This window comes from Coptis chinensis, chromosome 3 (genome assembly GCF_015680905.1).
Source record: "Coptis chinensis isolate HL-2020 chromosome 3, ASM1568090v1, whole genome shotgun sequence".
NCBI lineage: Eukaryota > Viridiplantae > Streptophyta > Magnoliopsida > Ranunculales > Ranunculaceae > Coptis > Coptis chinensis.
Genome location: NC_141458.1, coordinates 50,206,151 through 50,223,379, shown reverse-complemented (window position 1 = coordinate 50,223,379; position 17,229 = coordinate 50,206,151). Strand labels below are relative to the sequence as shown.

The window sequence follows — 17,229 nt, the reverse complement described above, 5'->3', positions numbered from 1 at the left end:
TCACAAACCAACTCATTACACATACCCTTACACATTCATTAATTCAATACATATCAGAATGAGAATGATGAAAATAAAGGGAGAGAGTCTTCAATTAAGAGCATTATCATTTTTTTTTAAAATAAAAAAATCCATCAGAGTCTCCTTTGTATTTTCAATATTTCAAAAACCTAAATCCTGTCATAACCTGAAAATCAAACAATACAATTCTCATAGATCAACCATACCAAAATATATAACTTCATATTTATACATAACACAAATTACTTCTAAAACTAAAAGACAACTCATTAAACATTAAATAAGACTTTGCATAATTTTTCACCTAGGGCTAATTCTAGTAACGAAAGGGAAAAATAAAATAAAACAAATACTCCACGCCTACTGATCGAGTTCCTCATTTCTCTCATTCTCCCCTCTATGCATATTGTTCACACCATTCTGCTACCATATGGATAAATACGCCATGGAGCAAAGACTACAATCATGTTGTTAAAAAATTATGACAATTTAACTTGGTACCTGCAAACAAACCACATACACATGATTTTTTTAGACTTGATACATTTAGCATATTGTTTACAAAAGAGATGGTTCTCAAAATAAAATAATCTCTATTCTTATTTTTAAGTATCCACGCTATCATAAAAAAAACTATCATAAAAACTTACATATCATATATATGGATACAACATATTCTTTAATTTCTAAAACAATAAAAGTAACATTCTTTAATTTCCCACTCGCATTTTCTCATTGGTATCGATGTCCTTAGAGAAGAACTTCTGGGTATACGACATTTGTGGTATAATTTCTTGCATTATGTGGAAGAAAAACGGATATTCTTTTTGAAGAAGTACATCTGGACATGGCCACATAGAGTTGCCCATAACTGAAAACTAGTGTCCTCAAATCAATGCCAACATATTTCACTGACTGGCCTTGCGACTTATTAATTGTCATGGCATAAGCTAGTCGAACAGGGAATTGTCGCCTTGATAGTTTGAAAGGCAACTCTGAATTTGGAGAGCTAGAGATATTCTTGGGATGAGTGCCGGATTTCCAGCTTTCTCTCCAGTCAAAATTTTGGCTTGAAGGACTTTACTCGCACATTGAAGCACCATAAGTCGTGTCCCATTGCAAATGCCATCTTTAGGTGCTATGTTCCTGAGCAACATTATAGGGCATCCAGGTTTTAACTTGAGATTGAAAGGTGGTAAGCTAGAAGTATCGAGGGAGTTCAGAAACTCGGTGGGATAGTGTGCCCCACTTGGATTATCAATATCATCTTCGATGATTTTATCTGCAGCCAAATACTCAAGCGCTTCACCAGGGAACAAATTCATTGCAACCTCATTAATTGCACTCACATCATCATTACGGGCAGTAAGAATAGTACGATAAGTTAAGAAAGTTGGAGACGCTGTGTCCATAACATCCAATTGGGAATATACAGAGAAGATGAGTTCTTGGATATTGGTACACTTGCGTATTCCATTCGACAATTGTACGCATTCTTTGGGATTCGAACCAATCTAAATGAATCAAAGAAAAAAATGAATTAATTAGTTTCTAAACTAATGGAGAAAAAACATTCTAATTAGAAGGCATTAGTAGCACACCTCCAACAAAAAATTGGCTCAGACTCCGCCATTTCAAGCCGCATGTTCTGTACTAAGTGCAAAACTTCTAAATAACTCCAAAGGAAAGACATTGGTAGACCTCACTTTTATGTGCAAGGTAAGTGTTCCATACAAAAAGCTTTCACTGCAACCAAGGAATCAAATGACCACACCAAACAATTTTTTCTTGGAGATGCTAGGTTGGTTCAATGCTAAATGGAACAAAAGACTTTGGACTACCAATATTGGAGGTAGCTTTAAGTTTACACTTAATCTCGCACTACACTTCACAATAAAGAGCATCTCTAGCGCAAAAGCCTTTTCTTAAACAAATTTAGCATTTAACACTCTGTTGATAAGAAGAGATGGTGTTCTTCCTAGTTCACTACTTAAAACATTATTCCACATCCCCAAGAGGAGTTCTTTCAGCTCAATGTGTATCGGTGCTCTTGTATCTTCGACTTCCTTTATACACACCACATTTAAAAAGATTATGATAGTTTATGGATGCATGCGCTTTCAGTACGCATGAGCGATGCCATATATGTGTACAATGCAAGAGAAAAATACTAAAATGAAGTAAAAGAGTTGACATTGTTAGTGCACGTCAAAATGTATAATTTGCGAGACACTGTGATATAATTGAAATTAAAAGGCAAGGTATGGTTCCACCAAACTTGTGGCATGAATGAGTATTTTGGAGATTAAAATTGAAACACTATGTAACGTCCGTATTTAAAATACGTATTTATTTATTTATTTAAAATTCGCTGGATTGGATTTGGGATACGTGGGCCTGATTTTTGGGCCCGAGTCTGTGTTGGGCATAGGTTTCAAACCGAGGTATATATATATATATTTCTAGAGAATATGGTTTTTTTTTTTATAAAAATAAAATAAAAATGGAGGCAGAGATAAAAGCTTGATTGCTAGAGTGTTAGAGCGCGACGATTCGGACGATGAGGGATTCGTCGAGTTTTAATACAGGTGAGTAGTTATATTTTAAATCTATTTTACCGAATCTACAGAAAAGCTTTACTGTCAGAGTTTTGTTTCCGCTCAGTATACCTTTTTATTGTTCTGCTTACTATCGGTATTTTTCATCCTGCCGTATTGTAGTAAATGTTAGCATATTGTTTTGCAAGTGTGAACTGTGAAACTCTAAAAACGTAACTGGCAGCGTAAGCCCAGAAGAATAAATCGTCCTCTATATGATTTGAACTGGTGTGTAATGTGTATCACGTTGTTGTTTGGGTTGTTGGTTGATTTAGGGATCGATGTGGGGTTGTTGTGGTATATGGGTTAGGGTGCTGTTCGAGCTTTGAAAAGGTAGTAATGATGTTGCGAGCCCAAAATAATGGAATTGTTCTGCCTTTTTCGTTGTTTGAACTATTTTTATTGTTGTTGTGGTTTTGTATTGGTTGGCTGATGTCGGGGTTAAGTGTTTGATGTCGGGTATTGAAGTTTGGTTCGGTGCTGTCAAAGCTTCGACAGGCGTTAATAGCAGTGCTGTAGATGAAGGGTTCGATACAAGTTATTTTGAAGTGGTTTTGGTTGTCTAAGATTGGATTGTAAGGGATGTGTGTGAGGGCTGTTAATGGGAGCTGTTAAAGCTTGAAGACGCATTAATGGCGTCGAGAATCCAGATCTATGGTTGGGGGAATGTTTTTCGAAACTTAAAATTTGGAGTTTCTTGGTGTATTAAAGTTTTAGGGGTTTTCTTCAGGAGTCCAACCGCTGGGTTGAAATGGGCGGACGAGTGGAGGTTGTGGTGGTCGATTTGGTGGCTGGTGGAGGGAGCTGGTGGTAGCTGATGGAGAAGATGACCTGTTGGTCGGTTGGACTTGGGCTTTGGGCCAAAGCCTTTTTGTTTTGTTAGTTGGGCCGGAACTAAATCAGTTTGGGTTGGGCCAGTTCTATTAGTGTGTTGTTGGGCCGGACCACCTTAGTTTCCTTTGGGCCGGTTTAGGTTCAGTTCTGTGGGCTGAACTAATTAAAGTTTGGGCCAGTTTAAGTTTCATTTTTGTTGGCTTGGGCCGGAACCTATTAGTATTCTTTGGGCCGGTTTCTAATTTCATGTGAGCTGGTCTTTATGTCCCCAATTGGGTCTTTAAATGTTTGGACTTTTGGGTTTTGGTTTCGGGCTTTGATTGTGGACTTTTGACTGTATAATTGTGCTACGTTTCATGTTGTAAATTGTATGGACAAATCAAATGCTAAAATGCTATGGAAGATTATATAACTTTGTTTGTCATTATCTAATTAAGATTGACGTGAGTAGTGTGTAAACCATATAAATATTGGCACGTAACAAGAGGGGAATTCTTATAAAACTTAGATATATACGTTTTTATGATAATTAAACTACATACGGACTCAGATTCATAGACTTTAGTATTGGGCTTTTTGACGGTTGATCAGTTTGACTTGACTTGTGATTTGGACTCGAATAATTATGCGTGATATTTGGACTTAAGTTGTTCTTTCTTTTAAAGTTGTTTCATTTTGATATTTGGTGGAATGGACTTATATTTTGATTATTTATATACTATTTATATTGTGCACAAACGGAAATAATGCGTGCCGCTCAGGGTGAATTGAGTTCACATAAATATATTGAACGAATACATTATATGATTGATTACTACTATGAGTTGCTACTTAAATGAATTGTAGTATTTATGAAGGCTTGATACATTCCATACGGTGTAGTGCAATATATGATTGGTACGTGAAATAATAAGTTTGAGATTTGACATAGAGATGTTTGGATATCGTGCAATGAATAGTATTGGCACGTGATAATGTGAATTTTTATTATAACGAGCAACGTTGAGCTTCAGTCTAATTAAGTATACTGACATGAGATAAAACAAGAATTATTATTGAGATATTTCAAAATATGGTGGCTTAGTGCAATAATTTATTTGGCACGTGATAAAGTGAAATGGTTATGAGACATGAATGTATGACACCTGAATAAATTACGTAACGAAAATCCTATAACCTAGCTACCACAACTCATATGATTTGGCCCTAGTAATGGGCGTATGTGATATGATTGGCCCTTCTGGCGTTTCAGTGAATCTGAATCGCCCTTCTGACGTAAGTAATGTGATTGGCCCTTCTGGCGTTTCAGTGAATCTGAATGGCCCTTCTGGCGTAGCCGAATAGTGGTTTGATTATTCCATTCGCAAAATTTGAATGAGATCGCGATATTTTATGCCGAATAGTGGCAGTACTCACATAATGGCTTTCGTGTGAGGGTTACCTGGTGTGCGGCATCCCGCTCAGGGTAGCTACGCACGGAGTAGTTCATTATGTGAGGGGAGGCATGTGGATGTACATGTTCGGCGTTGGGTAGCGATTGTGGTAGCCAAGGAAACTAGGTAAGACATAGATACGACGTGATTTTGGAGACACGCAAAGAAAGCTTTAAATAATATAATCATGGTAATATGTTAGTTAATGATATATCTTTAAGTATATGATTATATCTGGTTTTGCCGAAGGGTGGGTCAACCTAATTACTTGTGCAGAGATGACCCACTTTGTAATTGAGTATGAAATGCGGGAAGTATAGAATATGCTTGGCTGGTTATTAGGTTAGTTAGAACCTAAGGCGCCTCGGTGGAGTAACTAAATGCCTTTGTATTATTGTTGGGAAGCTAAGACGCCTCAGTGGAGGAACTACCTGCCTTAATTATTGTATTTAAGGATGTTGTATTATTCGTTGGATGTTAAGGCGCCTCAGTGGAGGAACTAACTGCGCCTTATTTAGTGTGTATATATATGTATAAGTATATGTTGTATTTTATGGTTACTCACACCAGCATTGTTTATAATGCTGACCCGATTTGCATGTTTGCTTATCGGGTGTGTTCATTAAATGAACATATATAGTTGATAAGTCTTGACAGGTTTAGTATTGAAGAAGGTTGGTTGCTGCTTGTGGTTTGCGTTAGCATCGCATTTCAAGATAGGTTTTGTTTTCCCTTGAGGTGATACAGATTTTCGGTTGAGACAATGTTATTTGTATTTTCATTTGTAATTCTAAATAAAGAGTTATTGAAAAGAGATTTGTAACCTAATCTTATTTGTAAATTTTTGTAATGAAGAAGACTTTTGTTTAATTTAAAATTTTTATTGGTTTTTAATTATCCGCATATTTAAACTGTTTATGGGTTTTTGGAAGTTGAGAGTGCATCACACCTCGAAAATCGAAGAGTCGGGAACAAATATTGTTTTTCCGAATTCTGTCAAAATTTGAGGTGTGACACACTACTCATACCTATCAATATGTTCATACGCAAGCATGCCAATAACAAAAAACTGCTCAGTAAAGCAACAATGACCATAAAAAATGTTTATATGGCGTAGCTATTCTCTATTTGGCATCTAAACATGAAAATCCCTCAAATTGGAATCATCCTACGTCAACCATAACTTATAATCTAAAAATAAGAAAGCGTCTCATAAAGAAAAAGAGAAGAATGAGGGTCAATTGTAAGGAATGGATTGCATAGCAAACATTTAAGTACTCAATCTCGAACACTTTTTTCAGCAACTTGATTATGAGAGTGGTAAAACCAAAACCCATCAAATTTAACCACTTAATAAAAAAAATGACATGTATGACTATATATAGCCAATCAATCACCACGTTGAAATCTATCATGTTTGTAAAAGAGCTACCAAGACAACATTTGTGAAAGAGCTATCAAGACAGCTATTGATTGAAATCTCTACCATTGCATAACTCCTATATTCACAATGAGGACACCCAGCAGACTAAGCTATGGTAGAAGAGAAGGGTATGTGCTCCTCTTCCCCAACAACATAATTTAAGGTGCTAATGAGTTAGTGCAAGGCACTGCAAATCAATAACAATATCCAATACATTCTAAATGTAAATGGCAATAACAACAAAACAACGCATACCCAAAAAAAAAACGCATTAGTACCAAAACATAGAAAAAACAAATAATCGAAATTAGATTAAAACTTAAAATAATCGGAAAAGAAACAATGTACCTGGAAGAAATTGGAATCGAAATTCTTCGACAATGAGAAATGAAAATGAGAACTGAAGGTGGGCGTTGAGATTGGGTCGGTGCCATAACTGAACATCTTTGAATGTGAAACGAAGTTGAAGAGAAAGAAGAGACACCCAATTTTTTCTGAACATTAAGAAGAAAAAAAAAATGATTCTAATAAAATGATATGATTAATTTCTTCAAAAAAGATGTATAAATTCATTGTACCTTTTTGATGAATGGTGTGGAACCTAAAGCTGTAGAAGTAGCCATGGTGTGGAACTCTTTTTTGAAGGCGTTGTTTACTTATTTATGTTGTTGCCGTTTTTCTTTAGTAAAGGAGTGAAAAAAATTTAATAAAATAAAACCCAGAGTCATGTTTCTCGGCTCGAACCCGCGACCCCGATAGAAACAAAGCCAAAATAACCAAGCGGGAGCCATTTCCGTCAGTGTCCCGATTCAAAAATTAAATTGGAACGCACATCTCAACTGTTAGATCTTGCTCAAAATAATCTAGACCATCATTTATTATAATTTTGTATTGTAGTGAGAAAAAAAAAAGCCTAGCTTATTAGATAGATAAATTGTTGCACCTCCTAATACTCTAAAATATTTTACCTACGAAAGATAATGTTGAATTGGGTTTTACTATGTGCTTACCAAGGACAGCACGACGCGCAAAAGCTTTGACAGACGACTTGTAGCGAAAATCCATGAGATCACATGTCATCTTTTCGTCTATTAAGTATTAACTTGGTTGAATGACTTGAATCCAAATAGCTGACATATATAGCTCTTTTTTCTTACTTAGCTTTTTTAATTTCATCTTGCAACTGTGTACCAAGCAGGTCTAACACTTCTATATTGCACCATCCTGTCACCGATGTCGTATATTAATTCTTAGGCGTTGCTTTGAGTGGAACTTCTGGTACACGGGCCCATTGGTAATAAGTGTAATGCATGGGCGATGCCTGAGAAGAAGCTAGATTGATTTCACCTTCATCTGATGCAAGACTAATCCAAATTCCAATAGTTAACCACGAGAAATTCAGCATCATATGTTTAATTTGTATCCAAACAGGCCATTATTCTAAAGTCACTAGCTGCGCGCTTATTTATTTGTAGTTTAAATGTTTCAGGCTGCACAAAAATATAATGGTTAGCGACAGCGAGTATATCTGAGAATTTGCACAAGGTGTCAAGGTTAACTGAGTTAAGGACAGTCTACCTGCAGTATATTATCTTTCCTCCCCAACGTACCTTTGGAGATCTTATAGCATCTCCACGTCGCACTACATTAGAAGTGTGTATCAGTGTATGGTCAAAGGTTCTTTCACTGAATTTGTTTTAAACACTTGTGGTAAATACTCTTAATTCAAATAAAACATAATCTCTGACGTGCATGAACAAGTATTCGGCGAAGATAACAAACTGCGGAATGTGTATCTGTGGTGTGAAGAAGTGTGTAATATACTAATATTGTGAAATATATGAAGATTGAATAGAACTTTGCTTTGCTATGTTAATAGCCACCTTCTTAAGTAGTGAAAGAGAAGAACATTAAACTCAAAGATGGTTAAACTTCCCCACTGTTCAGTTTTACATGGCCAAGCCAGAAGTGGTGATGTGTCTTTATCTTTTGGCAATGGAGAATGATGATCTAGACCACTGTTACTCCTTCCAAAAATCAATATCAACCCTACTATAATCACCGTCTTCATGTGCTAATTGGACAAATTGGGAACACAGAAAAAAAAAAAAAAAAATCAACCCAGCTACCCGTTTGAAAATAAGTTCTGTTCATTATGAACAGCACTAGCATTTTGGGCACGCTCGATGAGCACGAAATTTATCATGTGTTGCATGTTTATACGTACAAAAAATTGTTACATATAATTATCTACCATACAATTTTGTCATTTTGCATATGAACATATGTAAATAAGATATAAAGGCCGAACTATAGACTTACCCCAATTACCCCAGTAGAATGATGATGAGAGCTCAATTTGATTAAAAGCTCGGCTGAAATATAGAATCACCCCAATAAACTAATGTGTAGATGAAAGCTAAATTAAACAAAAAAAAAAAACTCAAATATTATTTGACCCAAATCAGCATAAACGATAGTAGGTGTAGATATAGGGTGTTTTAAGTAAATAATTGCATTTAAATTTCCACGCAAGTTTAATATGCTCAAGTACTTAACACATAGTTTATAGGAAAAAAACAAATTCTCAACATATAGCTTTTATCTTATTTGGTTACATGGTGTTGGTGGGAAGAAATCAACTTTTCTTACTTTTATCTTCCAAAAAGCCTCATCGTGTGATTAAAGATGGGAAATAGGCATTTGAAGAGTTGAAAATTAGATAAGAGCAACAGGGACAAATTAGGAAAAACAAAAAATCCATTCACCCAATCGACACTGCTAGCAAGGAGTTTTTCCCCCCTCAAAGTCAAATGAAATTTCTTTAGAAATAAAAAATATGTTGTAAGTATTTATTTTTAAAAAAACAATGGTTGATTTTTTTTGTTTATATTTCGTAAACACAAATTTATCTAAATATTCAAATATATTTAATGGTTTAAAATAAGTAATTAAGGAATTGAGTTAAGTTTCAAACAAATGAATTAAGTACATTAAAAAAAAATTGTTAATTTTTAATCCGTATATCAATCAAAGGGATTTGTACTTCATACAAAATAAATATTGTATTCAAAATTTCAAATAATTCTATTTTTGGATTTTATACTGCATTTATACTTGTCGTCTTGTGCTGTATAAAATCTTTAAAGTTGGACACCTGTCAGAAATTAGAGCGGGTAACATGTGAATAGAAAAAATGAATTATATAGTGGTAACTTTTCTCTCAAAATCACTACCTTAAATCACATGAGGGAGAAACAATTTTACTATTTTAAAGGTTTTGGGTCCAACTTTGAAGAAATTAAAGATGCCCACGTAATAAAAGTGGTAGATAATAATCATTGACGGACAAGCTCATCATACCTGACTATCACTTGTCTATAAAAGAGAAGGGAGAGTAGAGTGTCTACATGATAAGGATATTTTAAAAATATGTCTAGATTTTTAGGTATTTTTTCCGCGAGTTTTTGCAAAATTTAGTTGTAATTTATGTGAAGGTGGGGGCGACACATTCCAAGGCTTGGAAGCACACAAACTATCAGCTCATTAAAAAAAAAAATACAAATATGCATGCCCCAAAATGAAAAAATATGTTGATGGGTCGAAACACCCATGCGGGGATCTATTCTCGAGTCGCAAAGAGTTGGAGAATCACAAAAAAGACCGCAAGGAGCACAAGGGCAAAAAAGCTGATGCTGATGCCTTGCATGCTCATATCTATTACATATCGTACTTGCTTACTTTTTTGTCAGTGTATAACCTTGCTTTCTTACTCTCTCAAATCTCAACTACTTTTTATTTTTTATTTTTTGTTTTTATTTTTTTTTGTTATTGTCATATTATCAGTTTATCACTATTATATATATTATATATATATATATATATATTGCCAAGTTTTATTGATTTGTTTATCCTGTTTTTTGTCATTGAATTTTTAAACATTTTGTAACTTTAGGTATATGCCTAAATAAATATATTCAAGTTATATACAAGTAACTTTGAATTATATTATTTTAACGAGTAAAATTCATAATAATTACTAGAGTTTAACAATGTTTATAATTTAAATTAACATATATTATGTTTTTTTTAACATTCTTGTCTCATATGGTTGTTTTTTTTTTTTGTTGTTGTAGGAATAAGAAGTTATAATGATCTTTTCTCTTTGGATAAAGTATGAAGGCAAGAGTGTGGTATTGATCCGCATCAACACATATGTTTATTCTATTTCCGGACAACACCATACCAAACGGTGGCCAACAACATGATCCAGCAACACAGCTCAGAACCACCAGCTCAAAATCATGGCCAACAATCCAACATATTATATATATCGTTGTTTCCCTTTTTGTTTTTCCTTTTTTTATATCGTACTACAATCCAACATATTATATGTATCAATGTTTTCTTTTTTGTTTTTTGTTTTTTTATATCGTACTACAATCCAACATATTATATATATCGATTTTTATTTTTATTTATTTATTTTTTTTTTATATCATACTACAATTCAACATATTATATATATCGCTGTTTCTTTTTTTTATATCATACTACAATCCAACATATTATATGTATCTCTCTCCCAGCTAGCAATGGCGGGAAATCAGTTTAACAATGACATGGCCCTATGGAGGAACAATCCTAGCTTCAAAGATAACAACAAGCAAGAGCCTTCCACGCACTGTCCTCCTAAGTCGTTGTTGACGTGCCTGAAAGGCTCTTGCCTGTTGTTGTCTCTGAAACTGTTGCTGGATGCGCCAACTCTCAAGTTGTGTCCTAGCACTCTGCAGCCTCTGCTGCAGGGCTGTTGCATTTCCTTGTAGCTGTTTCTGGAGACGAACTTCAACGCAGTTTTCGGTCGTTGCGGAAGGTGGTTCCTGTCATGATGGCTGGTAGAGGGGTTGTAACTTGTGAAAACCAATAGGGGAATAGTTGTAACAATATTATTTTTTCAGTACAATAGTTGTAATATTGTAATAACAACATTAGATTACACACCATAATTTTATTAGAATAGTAGAATAATTTTAGTAGAATAGTTGTAATATTGTAATAACAATATTAGAGATTACAGTAGAATAATTTCAGTAGAATAGTAGAATAATTTCAGTAGATAGTTGTAATATTGTAATAACAATATTAGATTACAGTAGAATAATTTCAGTAGAATAGTAGAATGATAGAATAATAGAATAATTACAATAGAATAGTAGAATAGTTGTTGTAACACAAAAAAGAAAACAGACTGAAACCTCTCCGGATTTTATAAATTTATTATTCAAGATTCAAGTGATAGAAATAATTGAGATTCGGTGATGGATAACCTAGTAAAAGATTCAGGACTCGATATCTTCCAAAATATCAGGTAACACACAAAATTCAGTCCAAACTTGCAGATGCTTTTGATTGTGAGATGTTTGAATGGACACAAACACACTTTTTCCTCCATTATTAAATCATCCTTCATCTGCTATACAACTCACTTGTTTGCTTCAGTTGTATTAAAACCGATACATTATTCAAATGCAGGTTTCATCTCAAAATCAGTTTGAAAATGTTCTACATGCACATAGGAATTGTACAGAATGGTATCAATAAATAAGTATCATAACAAAACAACACGAGAAAAACGAGTCGTGCAAGTAGTTTGCTTTGTGCCTAAGAATAGTGGGTTCGCTGGCTGACTGACTGACTTAATTTCACATGGAATAGCTGGTCTTAACGCCCTAAGCGTTCCTAGGCCTTCACCCTAGTGTGCCCTTGTGCCTAGAGTCATCCAGGCTCTCACCGACCAGTGCCTGCGTCATAGAAACTGTTTTAAGTTTGCCCACAAAATGATATGTTCTTTTTGGATTGGAAGTTAAAAGATTTCCCAGTTCTGTCAATCTTGATATCTTTGCTTGAGCCTTGATGAGGCAGACTTGCTCTTGGAGTCACTTATGCATTCTGCGTCCATTCAAGGTATACTAGTATTTTATGTCAAAATTATCTTCTGAAATAAAATGCAGGGCACCAAATGTGTATTTTCAAGATGAAATTGCAATCAATCTTGAATCAGAATTAGGAAGAAGTAGAAGTAGAAGTAGAAGGATTAAATGTAGTTGTTGTGGAATATAATCAAGGGGGCAGCTCTTGGGTGCTATGACACAATCTGTCGCAAAAGCTTTCATGTTCCCTGTGCAAAGTTGGTACCCCAGTAGATTGGATACTGTAAGTGATTCATCATAGGTTTTTACTTCTTGATCTGAATTTGTGACAAGTATTCTTGCCCTTTTTCTTATATACTGTTTTTCATACAATGCAGGAGAACTTTGTGATGCTATGTCCTCTTCATCCATCTTCAAAGTTGCCAAAAGAATTGTGTGAATCTCAAAGGAAAAGACGAAAGCAATGTATTTCAAAAAGGTTTTAAAGCTTTGATTTGTTCATCAACTTAATATGAGCTATAACGACGAAAAACTGATATTGTCTACCTGTCTGTTCTTTTTCTTTCTTCTGTGGTTCATCAAATGATGTCCGAGAATCACAAGCATACCAAGCGGAAGTAGTGATTCACCATGGTGTCAATACAAATCCTTTGTGGAAAGGATTATCTAAAAGTGGGTTCTTTGTTGTTCAGGTCTTACTATCGCAGAGAAGGTGTACAGAAATGCTTTGTGTTGGTAATTGATTAGACACTGGGACTGAAATAAGTGTTCTTATAGTGACAAACTGACAAATCCAACTGCAGGAAACTGTTTCCAAGTTCACGAAAATGGCTGGAATTTAATTACCGAAAACTGATGGTCCCAGTGTCACTCATATCATTGCTTCAACAGATGAGAATGGAGCGTGTAGGAGAACCCTTAAGTTTTTGTCGGGTATCTTGGAGGGAAAATGGATACTGAAAATTGACTGTAAGGAGCATTCTTGTTTAGACATGTTGTCTACATTAAGCTATAAATGTTACATTCCCTTACGTCCTGGATTACTTTTTAACATCTATCATCTATGTCACTATGTGTATCAGGGGTCAATGCATGCATGAAAGCAATGGAGCCTGTGGCCGAGGAGGCATACGAAATCATTCTTGATATCCATGCAATCAAGGATGGCCCTCAACGAGGAAGGCTATCCGTCCTGAACAAGGTTAATAATTCTTCACTAAACTAATAGATATGAGCAATTGGAAGGCATGCAAAATGATAAACATAAAAAGAAAATTTAGTTGCTACTACGTAGTCTTGTGCTAGTTATTTGACAATGAGATATGTAATTGGAAGGCAATGAGATATGTAATTGTTAATTGTTTTTGCTACTAATTGATTCAATAATATATCTAAAATCTGTACAGCTAAAAAGCCCATTATTTGACAAATGCATCAAGGCTCTGTTTGCATAAAACCTGAAAAAAGTTGCACTTTGTAAAGTGTTGTTTTTCACTTTTTCCCTTTCTTAAATAGTACTTGAATATGCATCCCATGTCCCAACAGAATGCTTTTAGGAGTTTAAATTTTTCATTATTATTGTAAGAACTCTTATTAGAATAAAGTTGAGAAGGAAGCTTGTCAAGTATTAGAAGAAATTATTATTATTATTATTATTTCGCAATATCATTTGAAAATTGAAACTAAGTTGAACATAATTGCGCATTCACCTATTCTATAAAGAAGGAATTTCAGTTGAACATAATTGTATTCACCTATTCTATATATTAACGAACAAACCTTCTTTTTTCTTGTTTTACTTGGATAGATACATATTACAATGATTTACACATACTTCAAAGTTGAAATGCTATGTCTGTCTTAAAGTACTCACTTTCCAAGAACTTGTATTTCAGTTTTGTTGTGGCCCATGATTTGTAATTTATGTTAACTGATTTCATTATCAGGCATCACACAGCAACCGGAGCTTTTTTACGTGTGCAACTTCCATTTTATGGGAGAATTTGTGGGTTCTTATAAGGGGTATCTGCAAGACCTGGTTGTTGCTGTGGAGGGAATTGTTCTACAGAGAAAGCCCATCTTAGGAGACCGTTGTGGATTGCCATCTGCATCAACAACTTGCATTATTTACAGTGCTGAGCTATCTGATCAATGTGATTCAGGCAAGAAGGCTCTTTGCAATCGCAGGCAAGATGAAGCAAAGACTCTGGCAAGTTCAACTGGAGCCAAAGTAGCTGGTCATTCATGGGTTCTCAGTAAGTTCTTGTTTTTATCGTACACTATCTTCCGCTATAAATAATTGCATATGCAGCCCAACTTCTGATACTGCACACCTTGATATTGTCTCTGTCACAGTCTTTTCACATATCCAATCAGGTCTTTTTTCCCTAGAATTTCTTTAATGAAGTTGTTTTTTCATTTATTTGTAGGATTGGAGCTTTTCTTAGTAGTGACCAGAGTTGGTGTGCTAGTAAACTTCTATCTGCTTATGCAGAAGGTGACATTGATGAAATCAAACGTCTTGCCCAGTCCAACATTGTTCAAATCTTGACCATATGGTAAGTTATTCTTAGGTCCCCTTCTAGCTTAGTTGGTAAAACCTTTGGGTGATGATACCAGAGGTCTGGGTTTGAACCCCGCTATATATTATTGAGTTACTGATCTCTTTAAAAACAGGCTTGCCCACACATTTTTAAGCAAATGCCGACTAGCAAAGTCGGTGTTGCCAGCAGCAAAGAGTTAGTGATCTTATTTAAAACAGGCTTGCCAATCCAAAAAAAAAGAAAAAAGAAAAAAAAGTTAGTGATCTCATTTAAAACAGGCTTGCCAATCCAAAAAAAAAGAAAAAAGAAGATAAGCATATCATGGAGGCTTTGGTGGGTAAAAACAATTGGGATAAGCTGAAATAGGTTGTGTGATTTTTATTTTTATTTTTTATTATTATAATTCTTTGATTGGGGGTTGGGGATGTGGACACTGACACGGACGCTGGACGCAGACACAGATACGGCGACTCGGTTATATCTAAGAAAAATAGGTTGCGGACGTGGCAAAGGACGCAGAAATTAATTAATAATTGTAATTATTTTTATATAACTTAAACATGAAAAACTAATTTAAATGTATCAAAATTTATAAATTCAAAACTATCTTAGATAAACATCCAGAAGATTAAGAAAGCATGTCATAACTCATAAGTCTTAATAAAACAAAAATCGAAAAAAATCGAGTTTTTAACATTATTTTGCTTTATTTTTTCCTTTTCGAGTCAAATATCCATGTCCTGACCATGTTGACTGCGTCTTGACCAGTGTCCGGTTTCATTGACCGCGTCCTGAATATGTTGACCGTGTCAGACGCACGTCTATGCCGCGTCTGTGTCCACATCCGACGCATGTCTGTTGCAGACACAGCCCATTGTTAGGTGCGTCCGTGTTTCATAGGGCACAGATTAGTAAGGCACACAATTTTTCTTAGAGTTTCACTTGATGGATGGTCTTTGGCGAGCATGATATTTAGTCCTTGTGGTTCTTAAAAATTTATGTATGGCATGAGATTCGCTTGAATTTGTACTGTTTTACACTTTTACCACTCGGATATTACTTCACAACCTTTTTCCTGTTTTACCACTGGGATATTACTTCTTAACCTCTTTTAAACTTTGGCGGCAGCTTGTATGCAACCTGATACAAATCTCTGATGTTTTTGGATCCTCCTTTGATATGCCACTGTAAATGTATCCATTACAATCATTCACTCAGATTTTGTGGTTATATTATTGTCCTTGCTCCTTACACTGAAACCAAATTTGATGTATAATTTAATGAGATTACGACTTTCCTGATTGTTTCTCCTGGTCTCCGTGTGGGACTGGTTGGAGTACTATTTGATTATGGAACTGTATCATAATTACCCCAATAACAATAGGGGAGGGGGTTCTAGGGACATATGGATACCTTCTTGACCTGCAAGGTAATCTAAATGATGGACTATGAATTTTTGCAGGTCATCAAATTGCCAACAGGCGATCTGAGCACCCTTAAAAGCTAATGAAACCATGGAGGAGGAAGTGCCTCTTGAAAATACAAAGATAAGAGTAATATTATAAACTAATGAAGGGGATGAACATTATTCCAGGGAATATCTAATGAAACCAGTGAAGTAGATCAACTTAGGTAGTGCTTTTGCACTTTGCAGTCGTATAGTCCTACGAGTTGAAAAGCCCTCAAGATCATCAAACTTCTCAAATTTCATTATATAATGGTGTATTCAATGTTTTCTTGGCTTATAGATATATCAGATGAGAAATTATGAAAGGTTTGCCATTCTAACTGATCTGGATGAGATAGAATTATACGTAAACATAAAATTATCAGAAATACGAATCTGGTAAAAATCCAATATCATAGCGTAGCAATGATCAAGATAAAAGAAAAGATACTTTACAAATGCAGATTGTAAAAGCCAAAAATAAAGTCTGACGGAGACCAAAAAGATGTAAACCTTGCCATAAACACGTATTCGTATGAATACAGCTGGGTCAACAAAATTCTAGGCTTCAATCTTGGTTATTGGATAAGGTAATTTGTGTAGGGGAGTGATATTCTCTATCCAGCACGCGCTTAGCATGGTGGAACTAATGCACCGACCTATGATATCAGGTCGCATCCACGAGCCAACATCGCGCCACAAGACAGATCGCAACATCACGCGAACTACACCAGGCAGTGACACAGACTCCCTATCCATAAGCAATCATGACTGAAGGAGTACTTGCACTAATCCTGACTGACAGTCACTGATCACGGCCGCAAGCTACTTGCTCAGACTGTCACTCCTCATCATCACAGCAGACCTATGTAGATATTTCTCACGTGCTCCCATGATCCACACCCCACGTTGGTGACATCCTCTACACGTGGAGGGTGAGGATACACTCCGAATCTCTATAAATACCACTCCTATGAACTACGCCCGGACGATTCTTACTC

General features: G+C 35.3%; 1 protein-coding gene and 1 pseudogene across 2 annotated transcripts; one reads left to right on the top strand and one right to left on the bottom strand.

The window, feature by feature from the left end:
• Positions 1-971: 971 nt before the first annotated feature.
• LOC147509916 (uncharacterized) lies at positions 972-1,433 on the bottom strand. Its single transcript, XM_086597946.1, has one exon. It carries the CDS (start codon positions 1,431-1,433, stop codon positions 972-974), a length of 462 nt encoding a protein of 153 aa, XP_086454072.1.
• A 10,117-nt stretch (positions 1,434-11,550) lies between these two features.
• On the top strand, positions 11,551-16,821 carry LOC147509915 (protein BREAST CANCER SUSCEPTIBILITY 1 homolog; annotated as a pseudogene). Its single transcript, XR_015215971.1, has 8 exons — positions 11,551-11,676; positions 12,320-12,499; positions 12,616-12,716; positions 12,931-12,973; positions 13,081-13,207; positions 13,321-13,439; positions 14,185-14,493; positions 14,668-16,821. The product of XR_015215971.1 is annotated as a protein BREAST CANCER SUSCEPTIBILITY 1 homolog (transcript).
• Positions 16,822-17,229: the final 408 nt, after the last annotated feature.

Excerpts from the sequence above, each read along its gene's own strand:
- LOC147509916 (XM_086597946.1), bottom strand. The coding sequence starts at position 1,433 with ATGGACACAGCGTCTCCAACTTTCTTAACTTATCGTACTATTCTTACT.